The 18,280-nt window shown below is 47.0% G+C and overlaps 1 protein-coding gene across 7 annotated transcripts in view; it reads right to left on the reverse strand.

Annotated features, from left to right (window-relative positions):
* MGMT (O-6-methylguanine-DNA methyltransferase) overlaps positions 1-18,280 on the reverse strand; it is a 263,434-nt gene that overhangs the window by 27,207 nt on the left and 217,947 nt on the right. For all 7 annotated transcript variants that reach the window (XM_074338805.2, XM_088791753.1, XM_074338803.2 and 4 more), the window contains one exon: positions 2,164-2,303. In XM_074338805.2, coding sequence (XP_074194906.2) covers positions 2,164-2,303 — 140 coding nt within the window. The remainder of the gene's footprint in view (positions 1-2,163; positions 2,304-18,280) is intronic.

Below are 18,280 nucleotides of genomic sequence, written 5' to 3' on the forward strand. Positions count from 1 at the left end.
ATAAATGTTCCTGAATATTGCCACCAGCGCGATTGCTGGTCGGCCACGGCGTCTCCACCAGAGAGAGGAAGTGCCGTCACTGCAGTGGCAGGTGAGGGGCTGTTTATTTGTATATGTCCGTTAGAGAGCTCGTTTCTCCAGCCAGAGGCAGGAGTCGGACACAGTGAGGGAGCAGGCGGTGTGGGCAGCTGCCTTCATGTGAGCTTGGGGGGCGTCACACTGGACGTCAGGGAGTGAGAGGAGAATGGGCAACTCTACCCACGGGACATGGACAGTAGACGTGGCCTGGAACAGGGATGGAGGTCTGGGACCAACGGAGAATATCTACAGAACACAGTGACTGCAGGGACGCAGAAGGCCCGTTAGCTTTCGATGTGCTTCTCGCCGGGCTCTCCATGGATCTATGACTCCAGAGTGTCCGAGTGGCCTTTTTATCTGGAGCAAAGTCAGACTGAGTCACAACATGGGAGAAGATGGTGGCCTTTCAAAAGGAAGATACACGTAGGCTTTACTGGCAAATGTAAAAAATCATATTCAGAAACTTGATTCAGAATCATTCCATACACTGTAAAAACGTGACCCTCAGTGCCTGGTGAGAATGCATTCTAATGTCCCCGGGCACCCTGCAGTGAAACACGACAGGTGCTAAATGACATGCTAATGGGGCTGACCGGCCCTAGTCACTGAGAACTCAGGACACGGAGAGGCACCGGTGGTGGGTGTGATGCCTCACACGTATCATGTGCTGTACCTGACAATCTGGGTACTTTCCTACGGCAGGAGGATTTCCAGGTGAGAGGGCTTATTAAGATGTTGCGATCCACTCACTATAAACAGGAGCTGCTTCTTAAAGAATAACAATGTAACTCTGTGCGAAAGCCCAAGTAACTGCCATCTTCTTGCAACACCGGTCTCTGCCCTCAGGCTGCCGTGAGCCAGTGGCAGGAGCACTGAGTGTGCTGTGCAAACGCCTGCCTGTCCCCTGCGAGCAGGGATGAAACAGTTTTGAAGATATACAGCAAAGCCACAGCAATTTTTAAAAAGTGGGTCTGGTTTAGTAATTTCCTATCCCATGATTCAACGATGCTCTTTGCTCTTCCTGATCAGACGGCATTCTTCTCTCCTCCTGGAGAGTTTCCTACGGCTGAAGGGAGAAACCGGCCGGGCCTGGACAGGCTGATGAGGACAGACACAGGCCAGGGGCCTCACACGTCTGAGCAGGGTCTCCTGGCGGCCGAGCTGCTGTGCGGATGGGGCACCCGTCCTGCCCACACGCAGGGTTCACAGGCATGTGTGACCCTGGCCAGGCCCACTGCACAGCCTCTCCCGTAAGTCATGCTGACTTGCTTTCCACAGCTGCATGGCCTGCGGCCTGTGTGTGATGTGACAATGTGACAGGGAGCAAAGGCGCCCTCTGCACTTCTGGGTCTGAGAGGTGCAGCCACCCCACACTGCGGCCCCCACTCTGGGCAGCCCAGCTCCACCTGCTCTGTGAACCTTGCTCTCAGCAGACCCTGACTACCCAGCACAGGAGGGACAGGATGTGGAAGAGCTTGGAGGCAGCCCTGCCCGGGGTAGACACGCCTGTATGCGGCGAATTAGGGTCCTTAGCTCTACCAGCTGGGTGCTCTCAGCTCAGACTTGAACCCTCTCTAAGGGTCAGGCCCAGGAGGACTGGACCTCGTCACAGAGCATGGCCTCTGGGAGATGGGGCTGGCTGTGGACGCTGCATGCGCATCCTTCCAGAACGGAAGCTCCACAAGGTGAGTCTTTTGCTTGTGTTTCCGGCTGTAACCTGGCACCTAGAAGAACGTCTGGCACACACTAGGCAACCAGTACCCCAGCTGACGAGTGAATGGGTGACTGTCCGCTTGCCACTTCTCCAGGCTTCCTCCCGCTCTGTGCTCCCCGACAAGGGGATCCTGTGGTTCTGACACCCCGAGGAAGGGGGCTTCCGGTGGTGTGTGGGAAGCTTCCTCGGCACCATCACCAAAATCGGGTGGGGGAGCCCCTCACAAACGCTTCCTCTCTCCCCACCCACCCAGCATAGCACGGGCTGCCTCAGAAACACGCTTAGGTTAAATGACACTTGGCCCCCTGCGAGCAGTGCCGAGGCCCACGTGCCCACCCGGCGGACCCATCTCCACATGGACACAAACTTACAGGATTGCTTCTCATGGCTCCGCCGACCGCCCGCGCTGCGTTGGGGCTGCCCGCCAGCGCCGCTAACTGCTGGTAAGAAACCACGTCTCCGAATTTCACAGCCTTCAGCAGCTTCCACAACACCTGCCTGGTGAATGAGTCTGGAAGGAAGAAGCTGGAATGACGTTATTCGGACAAACGGCTCCAACAGCTCGGATATAAATAGCTGTCAGTCCCCAAACAGAAAATGCATCAACACAAATCAAGGTGTTAGACTCAATTAAAACACAGCTTCTACGCACGCTCCTGTCACCATATCACCTGGCACGGAGGTACACGCGTGAGGCAGGGCATGGAGCGTGCTGGCTCCTTTGCAGGCATCCCAGCAACGCATCACAGATTGACAACTTCGTCCCATCTTCCCTCGTTCCTGCGTGACGCTCTCCCAGTTCGCCCGCATGTATAAATTAGCACGCGGTTCAATTAATAAGCACAGAAGGCCCCACCTGCCCACCGACTTCGAAACCTTTTGTACTGCTGGTTCATTTCCAACGTCAGCTGGGACCGAGAAGGAAAAAAGAAGTCACGGGCTGGGCTATGAGGTTCTGCTAGCTGTCCACATCCTGCAGCGAGCAGGCTCAGATTGCCAGACAGACACCAAGGTACCAGGGTTTGGCGGGGACCTTGGCTGCAGGCCTCTGTAAGGAGCGCGGCTGCAAATATCACATAACTTTATTCCCGCTTTAATGGACCAACTGCATCCAGTTGTGTTTGCTCTACATGGTGCTTCACGAATGAACAGGTAAGTGCATGAAAGACCACTCTCTCCGTCTGCCTCCGGGTGTTGGAGCCGTTCTGGTGCAGCGTTTGTGGAGGAAAGAGGGTGCCTGCTGCACAGGAAGCTGGCCCGTTGGAATCGACACCTATTGTCTTTCCAAAGGGGGCCAGAGCTGCGTGCCCCGCCACGGGCATGAGCCCTCCAGCGGAAGGAGGTCCTGATGGCAACAACAAAGGAGTGTGCCCATAATTGCACCAATTACAGTCGGTGCCAACCTGGCAAAGTGCGATTTGGTTCTTAAAGGAAACACACCCTCACATGCGTGTTAAATAATAAAAATCACTTCTTAACTGAAGGGAAGGATAATCACTTCGCTGGGAAAAAAAATCTGTTTAGTCTTTATTATAACATTAAGCAAATTAAACATCAGCATAATCCAGGTGATACGAGAAAAGGGTCATCAAAGAAATTAACTTTGTTGTTCATTAATTTACATGGATTAGGAGAGGCCAAAAGACAGCAAATGTGCTCTAGTTTTTTATGATATAATTTCAAACTGTACACCGTTTGTGGCAGGAGGGTGACTTTGGGGTTAATCAGACTGATTTGTCCTTTTAATTGCTTTCTATTCAAAGAAAATTCATTAGATAATGTTCTCTTCAAAATTCATGAATCAATTTAACTGAAGGAACCATATTAACAGCTTTGGGTTCATTAGTGCAGGCAGTTGTGCCGCTGGCTGATTGCTGCGCAGGTTTCCTTAGGCAAACAGACTCTGTTTGCTGTGATTTCTTCAGAACGGGTTTCCAAACCAAACTGTTAATCATTCTTATTGTTGCTGTTGTTGTTATGCCTCACTTAAAAAAGGAAAAGGAAGGGGAGGGGAATGAAGAAAAGCGAGGCAGCCTGGTGATAACTTGCAGGAAAGCGATTTCAGGGACAGCTGTCTTGGAAGAGAAACAATAAAGCAGCATGTCCACACTGTAAGAAGCAGAGGCCAATCTCCCACCTCCCCCGGAGAGCACAAAGTTGTCGCTTGCTGTTTTCCGAGCTCTGATTCAGGAAGAGGACGCTGCCTACCTTTTCCAGGAGGACAGCCTGGGACTCTACTGAACCTGTCGGAACACAAGGAGAGGTGTGTGTGTGCAAACCCTAGCAGAGCACAGCACAGTTCCCAGAAGTGGGGCACCTCTCCAGCGTGGTCGTCTGAGCACCAGCCTCGAGTGCCGCTCTGACGAATTACTGTCAGATTACACAGCACCTTTCTCTCCGAGTGTAAAAGTATCGTATAATAAAACAATTATACATCCATCTATGAGCGCAGAGTTTATCAAACAGTTTCAGCTTCATTGTCAATTTTTCATGGGAAACCATTTCTCACCTGGTACACACACACCAGGCAATATATTAGGTGAAATAGCTCAAGGAAGGCAATATTTAGCAATCAAGCACATCGTTTTATAAATGTATTTGAAAACTCAATTTCACCCTGTAGGGAGCAAATACATTAATTAGTTTAAGCAGCTCTCAGAGACAGTGCTGTAACCCCAACCCGTGCAAAATCTGATGCTGAAATCGTACCCGTATTCGAGGAGGGGGCTGACGCTTTCCGTTGTTAAATATCATTCTAAAATGTAGTAAAACCTGCTCATAAAAACTAACATACTGCAATATTTTCTTGAGGTTGAGGTGACCATATAAGTTGTCAGTGGCTGGACCATCATTTAGGTGGCCCAAAGGGGCACTATTAAAACATTCCTCTTTTCTCTCCGGTGATGCCCCCTCTCCCGTCCCCCTTGGAGCCGTGAACCCAGGGTTGTGGAGCAGCCTCCACAGACCACATTCTGGAAGTTCCTCTCCTTCAGCCCGTGTTGTCCTGCTCATCCTTTCTCTGGCCTGTGCTGGGGTCTGGCTACTGCTCGCCATGTTCACGCAGTGGGGTGGGGGTGGGCTCTGCTGGAGGCTGACCTGCTTCCCAGACTCCCTTTCCTTAGGACACGGCCATTTCATCGGTCCGGGTGGCTACTGAAAACACACCACTGTGACCACCTAACTCTGCAAACACGGTTTTCTAAATTCTCTCTCTCCCTGGATTGTATGCCACCAGCCAGGCGGTGATGGCACTGTTTCCCAACGCTGGTCTGGAAGATGTTTTCCTATGTCATAGACACCAGGATTTTATATGAGCTCTTTCCATGCCACGTGTGGACATCAGGGCAGCCCTCACTCACAGCTGAGCGAGGCTCTGATAAGAAAGGTCTATGAAGATACCACATACCAGGCGCAGGACACGGGGGACTGGCCAGGGGCCCAGGCAGACAGGAAAACCTCAACCCACCTGGGAAAGGAAGCAACAAATGCAAAGGCAGAGACAACCCTGAAGTTAGCGTCACTTGACAGCGTCCACCAGCTTTCTGAGGTATAATCGACAAATAAAATTGTAAGATACTTAAAGTCACACAGCATGATGACTTGATAACATCATCTGACAACTTTAAAGGGTCTGTAATAAAAATACTGCAAGAAGGGAAAACACCCTTGAAACAAACGAAAAGACACAGGATTACAAAGACAAATCAAATGGAACTTAGTACTGAAAAATACAATAACCACAATTTAAAAACTGCACTGCGTGGGCTTAATAGCAGAATGGAGATGCCAGAAGCAAGAGTCAATGGAGCTGAAGACAAGCCGGTAGGAATTACACAATCTGAAAAACAGAGGAGACAATGTCAAAAACGAAGAACCAAAAAGAGCCTTGGGGACCTTTGGGACAAAGCAAAGATGTCTAACACTTGTATTATTGGGAGTTTCAGAAGGAGAAGAAAAACAGTGTGGTGTAGAAAAAACAAGCTAACAATTTCCCAAATTTGGCAAAAGACATACAACTACAGATTTAAGAAGCCTAGCAAACTGCAAACTGGACACACTCAAAGAAATCCACTCCTAGACATATCACGATCAAACTGCTTAAGTGTAAAGACAGAAAAAAAAACCCCCAAAACTTTAAACATGCTGCATTATTTATAGGGGAACAGTGAATGATCTGAATGACTGTAGAATTCTCATTAGAAACCACTGAAGCCAGAAGGAAGTGAAACAGCAATTTCAAAGTGCGAAATGAAAAGAACTATCAACATAGAATTCCATGTCCAGTTAAAAAAAAAAAAAATTCTTCAGAATTAAGTTAAAATAATGACATTTTCAGATTAAGGAAAAAACAAAAACAACAAACAAAACACACCAAAATAATGCATTCCCAGCAGATCTGACCTAAAAGAATTGCTAAAGGAAATTCTTCGGCGAGAAGATAAATGCTACCAGAGGGAAGATTAGAACGTCAAAATTAAAGGCAGAAAAAAAAAAAAAAATTAAAGGTAGAACAAAAGAAATGGTAACATTTTTTTCTGATTAGTTTGTTCATTTATTCTATTCTTCAGATTCCACATATAAGTGAGATCATATGGTATTTGTCTTTCTCCATCTGACTTATTTCACTTAGCATAAGTTTCTCTAGGTCCATCCATATCATTGCAAATAATAAGATTTCATTCTTCTTTGTGGCTGAGTAATACCCCACTGTATAAATGTACCGCAGCTTCTTAATCCAGTCATCTTGGCTATTGTGAATAGCGCTGCAATAAACATAGGGGTGCACAAATTTTTTTGAATTAGCATTTTGGATTTCTCTGGATAGATACCCTAAGAGTGGAATTACTGGGTCATAAGGTAGCTCCATTTCCAGTTTTTTGAGGGACCTCCATACTGATTTCCATAGTGGCTGCACCAATCTGCAATCTCACCAGCAGGGCACGAGGGATCCCTTTTCTCTACAGCCTCTCCAGCACTTGTTGTTTGTTGATTTATTGATGATAGCCATTCTGACTGGAGTGAGGTGGTATCTCATTGTGGTTTTTATTTGCATTTCTCTAATGATTAGTGAGGTTGAGCAGTTTTTTACGTGTCTGTTGGCCATCTGTATGTCCTCTTTAGAAAAAATGTCTCTTCATGTCCTCTGCCCATTTTTAAATTGGGTTGTTTGTCTTTTTGGTGTTGAGTTGAATGAGATTTTTATAAATTTTGGATATTAACCCCTTACCAGATGTATCATTGAGAAATATCTTCCCCCAATCAGTAGGATGCCTTTTTGTTTTATTGATGGTTTCCTTTGCTGTGAAAAAAATTTTTAGTTTGATGTAATTCCATATGTTTATTTTCTCTCTTACTTAAAAAAAAAAAAAAGGAATGATAACTATCTGACTAAATATCACAGACTATTCTGTTGTATTCTTTAACATATGTTTGATGGTTGCAAGCATAATCATGGCATTGTCAGATAAGCTTTTCAATGTACGTAGATGTAAAACATATGTCACTATGACATTGAGAAGTAGAATTAAAAGATCTATATGGTGGTAAGATTTCTACATTCCACTTTAAGGTGGTAAAATATTGATTCCAATTAGACTGTCAAAGTTAAGTATTGTAACCTCTAGAGCAAACACTAATAAAACTATAAAAAGAGATAATTATGGTCAAAAACTAAAACATAAACTAAAATAAAATACTAAAAAAATGTTAAAATAGCTGAAAGGAAGGAAGAAAAGGGGAAAGAAAAATGACAGAGGGAAAAAACAGAAAACAAATAATAAAATATTATGTAATAATAATAAAATAAAACATTACTAGTACTACTAATAAAATGAAATGTTATGTTTATATCTAAATCCAATCCTATTAATAATTACATTAAATGTAAATGGTCTTAATTAATGAAAAGCTAGAGTATATCAGAATGGATTAAAAAATAACTCAAGTATGCACTGTCAAAAAAATTCACTTCAAATAACAGATATAGGTGGGTTAAAGGTAAAAGAATGGAAAAAGATATACAGTGGTACCTCGGTTTTTGAACGTAACCCGTTCTGGAAAACCGGTCAAGTTCTGAAATGTTTGAAAACAGCCGACAGCTAGGCCTCAGGATCTTGCCCTCAGCAGAAGCCACGTGACATGTTTGACTTTCGACGCATGTTCGAAAACCAAAGCATTTACTTCCAGGTTTATGGCATTCGCAAACCAAAATGTTCGTCAACAGAGACGTCCAAAAACCAAGATACTACTGTACTTAGAGGGAAATGCATAGTATTAAATGCATATTTTAGAAAAGAAGAAGGGTCTCAAATTAATAATCTGAGCTTCCAACTTGAGAAACCAGAAAAAGAAAAGCAAATAAAAACCAAATCAAGAAGAAGGAAGTAAATAATAAAGGTAGTGACAGAAACCAATGACACTGAGAACAGAAAAACAATAGAATACAATATATGAAACCAAAACTGGGTTCTTTGCAAAGATCAATAGAATTTATAAATCTCTTGCAAGATTGATAAAGAATATAGGAAAGAAACAAATTATCAACATCAGGAATGAAAGAGGGGATATCACTACTGATCTCACAGACATTAAATGGATAATAAAGAATTCCTACAAATAACTATGCACAACATTCAGCAATATAGATGAAATAGACCAATTCATTAAAAGCTACAAACTACCACAACTCATCCAAGATGAAATAGGTAACTGAAATAGTTCTATAATTATCAAAGACATGAATTCATAGTTTAAAATCTGAAATTACTATTGTCAGATAATTTCACCAGTAAATTCTACCAAACATTTAAAGAAGAAATACATTAATTCAGCGACATCTGCTCTATGAAGCAGAAGAGAGAACACTTCCCAAGGCATTTGTGAGGCTAGAATTACTCCAATAGCAAAACCAGAATAAAACGGAAACCAGAAAAGTTAATATCAAATTACAGAAAAGTTAATATAAAAAAATGTTAACAACAAATTAATATCTCCCATGGATATAGATGCAAAAATTCTTAAAGTACTGGCAAATCGAATCCTGCAAAATGTAAAAAACAAACAAAAATGACACCAAAGTTAAGTGGAGTTTCTCCCAGGAATGCAAGGCTGGTCAGTACGTGAAAAGTCAGTGTGTATATAAAGCTACAGTAATTAAGACAAGGTGTATTGGTAAAAGAATAGATACATAGATCAACAGAGTAGAACAAAACAGACCCACTCACGTAAAAACAGGAGTAAAGGCAATTCAATGGAAAAAAGGACAGTCTTTCCAATAAATGGTGCTGGGCAGCCACATACCCCCCCCCCAAAAAAAAAAAAAAAATCTAGGCACACACCATGCATCTTTTACAAAAACTAACTCAAAATGGATCATAGCTCTAAATCTAAAAAGCAAAACTATAAAACTTTAAGAAGTTAACACAGGAGAAAAATCTAGGTGATCTTGGGTATAGGGAAGAGTTTTTAGATACAACATGATCCATGAAAAAAAAAAAGGTTAAGTTGGAACTTTATACATTAAAAATTTCTGCCCTGTGAGAGATGCTTTTAAGACACTAAAAAGAAAGCCAGGGGCTGACGGAAAATATTTGCAAAATGCATATCTGATAAAGGACTTATATCCAAAATATACAAAGAACACTTAAAACTCAACAATAAAAAAATAAACAACCCAATTATAAAATGGGCTGAAGATATGAAGTGACACTTCACCAAAGAAGCTATGCAAATGATAAATAAACACATGCAAAGATGTTTAACGTCATTTGTCACTAGAGAATTACAAATAAAAACAATGGGGGTATGATTACACAGTATTAGAATGGCTAAAAAAAACCCCAACCAAACAAACAAAACGTGACCATACTAACTGCTGGTGAAGATGTGGAGCAACAGGAACTCTCACTCATTGCTGATGAAATGCAAAATGGCGCAGCCACTTTGGGAGGAAGTTTGGCAGTTTCTTACCAAGTGAAACAGAGGCTTCCCGTATGAACCAGCAATTGCACTCCTAGGTATTTATTCAACTGATTGGAAAACTTATGTTCACACAAAATCCTGCTCATGAATGTTGACAGCAGCTTTATTCACCTGTTGCCAAAAACTGGAAACAACCAAGACGTCCTTCAATAGGTAAATGGACAAACTAAGGATACAAGGCAATGTTATTCACCCATGTAAAGAGTGAACTATCGAGCCACCACAAGATATGGAGGTACCTTAAGTACATCGCTAAGTGAGAGAAACAAGTCTGAGAAGGCTATGTCTTGTCTAATCCCAACTATAGGATGTTTTGGAAAAGGAATACCAATAGAGACAGAGAAAACCTTGTACGCAAATTAACAAGAACAAAAGAACCGTTTGGAGGATCCCAGGAAGGAATGCAGATGGTGATGGAACTCCATCTGTATTACAGATTTATGCACAACCCCATGGAAGTGGTGGGAGAAGTGGTGACCTCGGTCACCCTGGACACGAGTGGAGTCTGTAAGACTAAAGGCAAAAGGAACTGACTGTACGTAAGCATTGGACTCTAGTTGATAACACTGCTTCCCATGGGGGTACAGGTCCAAAATTCTGGTCTGTGCTACAGTATTCTAAACCTGAACAATTCAGTAAGTGGATGGCACAAGGTGGGAGCCAGTTTCTCATTGCTGGAGTGCGCGTTTTCAGATAAGCCAGGGTTGGACGCTAGGATAATCCACGTAGTAATGGATTAGAGTGGTCGACATTAGTGTGAATTGATGTTTAGCTCAACATAGGTACCGATTAAGGTTGACAGCAACTGTGACAGACCATTCTAGTACAAACCTTTGATATGATTTCATAAAAATGACACACTACCTCTGTGGTCTTCTTCCCATAACCCATATCCTCAGTCTGACCACGAGAAAAGCATCAGATAAATTCCAATAAGGTGACATTCTACAAAATTTCTGATCAGTATTTGTGAGAACTGTCACCTAAAACAAGGGAAACCTGAGAAAATGACACAGCTAAGAGGAACGTAAGGAAGATACAATGATCAAATGTAATATGACATCCTAGACAGACTCCTGGAATAGCAAAAGAACATTAGGCCAAACGTAAGGAACTCTGATTAAAGTATGGACTTTAGTTAATAATGAGGCATCAATACTGCTTCATTGATTGTTACAAATGCATCTCACTAATGGAAGACGTCAATTATGGAACAAAATGGGTGTGGGGTATCAGGGAACTCTCTGTGCCACCTCTCAATTTTTCCTGTAAATCTAAGACTGTTCTAAAAAGTAAAGTCTATTAATAATGAACAAATATGACTTACTGTGTGAACAGCCTAATGAAGGAAAATACATAATTGTACGCATATTAACTGATTAGGCAGAAAAAATTGAACAAAATCCAACATCCATTCATGATAAAAGCTCTCTGCCATCTAGGAAGTCACCTTCTGGTAACTTCCTCAACCCGATAAAGGTGTTGATGAAAAGCCTACAGCTAACATCATACCTGATTACGAAACGCTGAATGCTTTCCCCTCAAGACTGAGAACAAAGCAAGGATGTCCGCTCTTCCTCAGCGTTCCACTTCTACCTCATAGCCACTCTGTAATGTGGACAGTAGAGAATATGGAAAGAGAGATTCACTCTTTACAAGTCAGCTGTAGGCAATCACTCCTAATGTCAGAAGCGGAACCGACAGGAGTGTTTGGCGTTCTGGAGGGTCATCTTCACTGGGCTCTTTATACGTATTTTGGATCCCTTTCCAGAAGCCAAATCCATTCCAGGGTAAGAAATGCTGCCAACACTGAGCGAGTCCCAGAACACGTAACGGTTCTCGGCAGGCAGTAAGTAGTCGGCACGTGCCTGGAGAGCTGCACGGGACGGCCTCTCCCACAGAGGAGTCCTCAAAGGTCTGAGGAAGCTGGGCACGCGGGGCGTGGGCGCTATTGTGAAGAGTCATTTGGAAGTTTTGGTAAATTTCCTTAAAAATCACTGATGGGCATAACAAGCGCTTACATTTGTTTCCTGACACTGACGGTGCCCCAGATGCAGATGCGTGAAGCAGGTGTCACATAAAATAGTTCTGTGCTGCTTCGCAGGAGCGGCCTCCCCAAGGCTCCGTGACGGGCAGGCTGCTGAGGGGCACTTGGCTGGGGGTGCTCAGGCAGAAGCCCCTTTGCGGCGCCTCACACTTTGCTGCCATCCCTGAGCGCTCACTACAGAAGTTCCCAGCTGAGCTGTTTCCCAGACAACCGTCACGCCACCCCTCAGTGTCCTCCTGGTAGAAGGGGACCAGCATGATAGCATACACACACGAGGCTTCCATGAGCTCACCTGTGTGCCAACGCCTCACCCAAAGGGACACACAGGTCTAAGGGCTGGGTTTCCATCCCTCGGCTCTTCCAACCCCACAACGAGGCACCCTTAACCACATGCCAGTCTGGGAAGGGACAGTGGCCCCCAACACACCCTCGTGCCCGTCTCCTGGGTTTCTTTGGCTTTCGGGAAAGCCACAGGTGCCCGTCACCAGGCACAGCAGACCGGTGGCGTCGCCCACAGCCTGCGACTGCTCCAGGTAGGGTGGGGACGAGCCCCTGGAGATGGATGAGCACGGGGAGCCCGGGAACGGTGTCAAGCTCAGGGCACGGCTTCTAGTTCTGCACTTACACACCTGCCACTCACTGAGGGCGGGTTCTCGGCTCTGCTAACAAGAAAACATGTCGTTCTGCATTTCGAAACTTCCCTTTTTGACTGGTGCTAAGATAGGTGAGGGAGGAAGAAAGAACCTGTGAGGCACTGCTACCTGTGTGTGTGGGCCCCTTATGGACACACGGCTGTTAGTCACCTTGGGGACTCACCCCAGCCACCTTGGGGACACGGTGTGGGGCTCTGCTTTGATTCTGATCTGGCTGATGCCATCCTGCGTGGGGGCACAGGTGAACACAGATGCGTGAAGCAGGTGCACAGGACAGGGAGCACAGCTGTAAGCATCCCTTTTTGTGGACCAAGAAGAGTAAATTCTACTGTATGCAAACTAAATATAATAACAAAATCAGGAACGCACAGCACAGATTTTTATTACTCCTCACATAGGCAATAAGTAATTTTTGGGAGCAATAAAAATATCTGACTTTTTAGAATAGCGTCCTCAAAGTGTGGTCTGGGGAGCATTAGGGGTCCCCGAGCCCTGTTTAGTGGGCTTGTGAGGTCTAAACCATTTCCATTTGCCTTTTAAATTCTTGTTCTCTCACAGGTACACAGAAGAGTTTTCCGAAGTCATGTGACGCGTGCGACCACGACAGAATAAATGCAGCTGCCGCCACGAGAACACAGCTGCCTTCCATGAAGGCAAGCGTGCACGAAGCTGGCAAAAACGTAAGACCATGTCACATGTCATTATGTGTTTCTGGTCTTGGAAAATACAGTTATTTTCATATAAATGTATTACGCTTGATAACATAGATTATTGTTAATTTTAAAATAAATTAGCACATTTAAAAAATCCTCAGGTTTAATTTCGAGCCTGGTATATGTAGATATATAACCCTTGTCATCCAAAGCTCTTTGGGGTGCTCAGGAATCCTAAGGAGGACACAGGGGTCCCAGGGAATCGGTGGGCCGTGCCCAAGCCAGGCTGACAGGGCTCTGTGTTTACAAACGGAAATGTTCCTGCAGGTCTGGGCGCACCGAACAATCTCAGAGCTCACCTGCAGACGGACCGGACGGTTCGCCCTTGGAAATGAACCTTCTGCCTCCCCCACGTGCGGGAGATGACACACTCACCTGGTGAGTCTCACTCAGGTGAGGCTCAACCTCCTCGCAGCTGCACCGGCGCCTTCCTACTCACCTTCCCAATAATTAGAGCGCCCGGAACTTATTTAACAGAAGAATTATGCCTAAGACTTTAAGCTCGAACTTATGGAAGCCTACAGAGAAATGATTAAACTGTGAATGTCCGGGTATGAATGTGAATAATTATACATTAACACCCACTACCATTCAAATAATTGTCATTCAGCTCAAAGCTGAATAACTGACTTCTGAACAGGTGCTAATGGTTTCTGAACAATATGAGAAAGAGAGAGAAATACACTGTACGAAAATGCCGAGGGCGGGAGAGGGCACTGAAGGATGTCGTACTACCGAGGGTGACGGCAGGAAGAAGGCAGGTCAAAATCAAGTCTGAAGGTCTAGTTCGAAGTCCCTTTGATGTCCTCACCCCTGCAGACTTCACTTGGTGGGCGCTGCTTTGGAGCACCCACTTTCCCTTACAGATACCCTGGACGCTCGGGCCAGGAAAGCTGTGACCCATGAACTAGTGGCCCCTGTGGAGGAGGGGGACACTGTCCGTTCACATGGCTGCAGATCGCAGGGGCCACGATCCCTCTGGGCATAACCTTGTTATCAAGACAGGAAAGGACGAAAATCGGGTTTAAAATGTCACGAAGTTACCAACGCACGCAAGACAATGTCCCTTCACCCCGCCCAGAGTCACAGGAAGGAGACATCAAATCAGCCTTCTCTTCGGTGGCTCCAGTCACACAGCAGAAAAGGGACCAGTTGCGAGTGATTTCGGACCCACTTCATGGTAAATTCACCAGTGGTGGTCAGACACGTGTTCATGAGCCTAGACACGTGTGCAATGCACGGGCCCCTGCCGGCCCGGTTCAGGAACCCCATGCATTCCATCATGGAGTTGCCCTCACCAGCACCCAGGAGGGGAGAAGGAGCCGGGCCAGCTTTCTTGGCGGACAGTCTGGCTGTTCCTGCGAGCCTAAAACAAGCTTCCTGCTACACCTGGGCAGCGCCCCATGGTCTTTGGCCCAGCCTACAGAAGGTCCGGTCAGGCCCATCGGACTTAACTCCTGGGAATACTGACACATCTAAAGGGGCGGGTGGCTCTGAAGGATTCCCACCCATGCGGCTTCTAGAGCTTGTCTGCCACAGCCCTGAGGTCTGTTAAATAATTTTAGCTAACTTTTGAAGACCAATCCAACAGAAAGGAGCTAAGCCCTTAATTTCTTAATGAATTATTCTTCACCGTAGGACAGGATTGTGCCACGGAGAAGGCATATCATTACTGACAGAGCTGTCAGAAGGACAGGCAAAAGGAAACCTGGCAAGCTTTAATTTCTCTGCAGAGAAATGAGGGGCTCTTTGGGGATTCATCTCAGTATCAACATTGAGCCTTTGCCGCAGGCAGCGAAGAATTCAAAAGAAGTTGTGACTGGATTCTGAGCGATGGAATCTGGCTCCAAGTGTGCAGCTGACTTTGGTTTCTCACCTATTCCAATGAGGACGACGCTGTGTAGATGTGGGTGAAAGGGGTCCCCGCAGGACAGGTGACACGTGTGTCCTCGACAAGGGGCCAAGGACGGGAGGAAGGCCTGGCCAGGGCACCTCGTGGAACATGCACGTTGTGGGAAGGGACATGGTGGGCCGGGGGCCGTTTCCACCTGCTGCCTGGCCATGCGGGTTCAGGTCCCTTCCTCTCCTCGTAGGGACCAGGGCTGCGCAGTCACACAACTCAGCTCTGGTTCCTTTAGCTTTTCACACCGGGCATCAGATTTGTTAGCTGAGGTCGGCCCACACCCCACAACAAACAGATGAGTCCAGAGGTTCTCCTTCTGCTTTGGGAAGGTGAGAGAACCAAGTACGTGATCCCTCGCGGTCTGCAGACCCCATCTTCCAACTGTCTCTGGGACTCTCTGGAAAGTCTCTGGAGGCCAGAATGGACAGAGTAGAGTCTGGAGACACAAACAGTGGGCTCAGAGGCTGGCGACGGCCCTGGTGGAAGGACCGCCTCACGGGTCAGGAAGCTCAGCTTTGCTCCTTGGCTGGAGGCTGGTCCCACAGGTGTCACAGAGGGGTACTGCTGCTGGGACATGGGCAGAGCCTGTGCCCATCCCTGTCACTCAGGCCTGTTCAGTGGCAGCTGAGGACCACTGGTGCAACGGCAGGGTGCCCGGACACAGAGCCGCCTTGATGCAATATGGGTATTTCTAAGGTCCCCTGAGAAAGAGCACGTTGCCCTATGTACATACTGATGCCCCAAATTCAGGCTCACACAGTGTGAGGGAGAGAAGACCTAGTGTAGGTGTGTTCCGAGTTATCAATTACTTAATTGGTTTAGTGCTCATTTATTTGGTAAAGATTCAATCAGCAGCTAGTGTGTGGCGACCTCCGTCCGTGGTGGATGCTGCTGGGTGTGCAAGTGCGGGAATGCCAGGCAGTCACCAGAGAATGTGGGAAGAACCAGGAGAGCCAGTGCAGGTTGCAACGGGGCAGCCGGGCAGAGACAACGGCCAGAGGACGCTTCCCTAGGGACGTGCACTGAGCTGAGACCTGTAGGTGATGGGTTCCGGGCAGAGGGCATGCTGCCAGGGGATGACGATGGCGCAGGGGTCTAGGTGAGAACATGGCAGGGGCTCCAGGTGGCAGAGGCCACACAGCGGGTCACAGGAGCTGTGGGTCTCGACAGTGCAGGGTTCACAGTAGGGGATGACATCATCAAATCTTGCAAGGCTGGCCTTAAGCCACGGGTCAGGAAAACGCTGTCTGATGCAGAGACACAAAACCCTGAGCTCACTCACCCACATTGGCCACGGCAGGCAGGAGGGAAGCCCGTGTGTGAAAGCCCAGCCTCTTCCAGGGTCTGCTCCCCTCAGTTCCCCTTCTCCCCTCATTACACTGGAGTAGCATCTGCCACGGCTGACCTGGCCTGCATCCCAGGACACCTCATAGGCCTCCTGGGTTCTCCATCGCATTCTGGAAAAGTCAGCAACTGGTAAGGTCCTTCATCAGCCTTTTTTCTCAACCATCCCTATGTGGTCCCAGCCGTTGGCTGCGGGGGCTTCAGTTCCTCCCACATGGGCTCTTCAAGGGCTGTGTGAGCGTCCTCATGACATGGCACTGGCTTCCCTCCGAATCAGTGATCTGAGAGGGCACTGGGGGGACAGTGCGCTTCACAACATGGCCTTAGGAGTCATGATATCACTTCCACCATATTCTCTGGCTCACTCAGGCCAGCCCTGGCTCAGCCTGGGAAGGCACAGGAGGCCAGGATCGCAGGGGCCACCTTGGAGGCTGGGCATCACATGGCCTTTTCTAGATAGCATCACGGTGTTCCGGAATTCAGTAGGGAACCCTGGACGGACCACAAGTTACAACCTGACCTGTAACTTCATTCACTGACTTGAGTGACATGGTCCATCACAGCAGTGTCAGCATCCGCTGCAGCAGCTGGGGCCACGTGTCCCATTCTCAAGATGAACCCCAGTGACCTCCGAACTGGGGCAGCAGACCAGGTCCACACAGTCAGCAAGTACCTGATCACGTCATCTGCCACGTCCCTGGGTCCCCTGAAACGCCACTATGTTCCCACGCAAATTTAGCACCTTCACTCTGGCTCTTTTCATTCAGCTGAAAGCCCACTGCTGTATTTGGGGGTGGGTGGGGGGGGGTGAGGAGATTTTTCACCTTCAACAGCAAAGAGACAAAGTAACTATGTTCTATTCTGAATGTGCAGACATACGTTATCAGATGCTCAAACTCCTCCAGAAGGCTCTGTGACAAGTGACAACTCCGCTTTCTCACACTCCGTCTGAATGTGGCTGCTGCCTTTTGGTGTTGGCAGAATTAGCTGAAACATCAAATGCGACCAACGATGGAATATGAGACACCTCGGGGTGGCAGTGAAGCAGTGATGTCGGGGGTCACCCTCATGAATCTGTGAGCGGTCAATATGGAAACTACGGACAAGTTCCAAACCAGCTGGTGTCCCAAGGTGTGAGCCAGCGGTTGGTTCCACCTGCACATGGTCCGTGCGGCCACAGCATAGCCAGCAGGGTCCACGGTGCACTAGCCTGGTTAGTGTGTGGGTTACACTCGTGTTGGGGGGTGATCTGGACACGAGTTCAAATGCTACCTGTGCCACTTACTAGCTGGATGAATAAGTCATTCCTCTGAAGTCCAGTTTCCTCCACTTGAAAATGAGGGTCCCAGTGTCGTGAGGACTAAATGAAGATAAAAGCTGCACAAAGCGTTTGCAGAGTTGCTGCCACGTAGAAAACCACAGGCGAGCTGCTAACCGAACCATCACCACACACTAGCGGAACCTCGTTCACGGCGCAGGTCTGTGAAACAAGACCAACCTCTCCGGACGGCGTGTGCACAGAGGTCCATTCGAACGTGAGCCATGGTAATGGTGGGAAGAGGACGTGACGTTTCAGCTAAGACAAGAGCTCCAGCAGCTAAAGCACGTGACCACCAAGGAGACGCAGAAAACCACAGTGAGAACAGGGTGACCACAACGCCGAACCCTGGGCCCTGGCCCCGACTGCTCTATCGGCGGACTCTGAGTGGGTTCTTCGTCCCATAAAACTCCCCTCACTGCTGCTTAAAAATACAGAATTACACGACGCGTAAAATGGGCTGTGCCCCTTAAGACTCCGGGGGTGCGATGTCACCCCGCTGTGGCATCCGCATGATGACAGCCCGCAGC

Source organism: Rhinolophus sinicus, chromosome 15 (genome assembly GCF_057876585.1).
Source record: "Rhinolophus sinicus isolate RSI-liver-muscle chromosome 15, RSI-T2T, whole genome shotgun sequence".
Classification (NCBI taxonomy): Eukaryota; Metazoa; Chordata; class Mammalia; order Chiroptera; family Rhinolophidae; genus Rhinolophus; species Rhinolophus sinicus.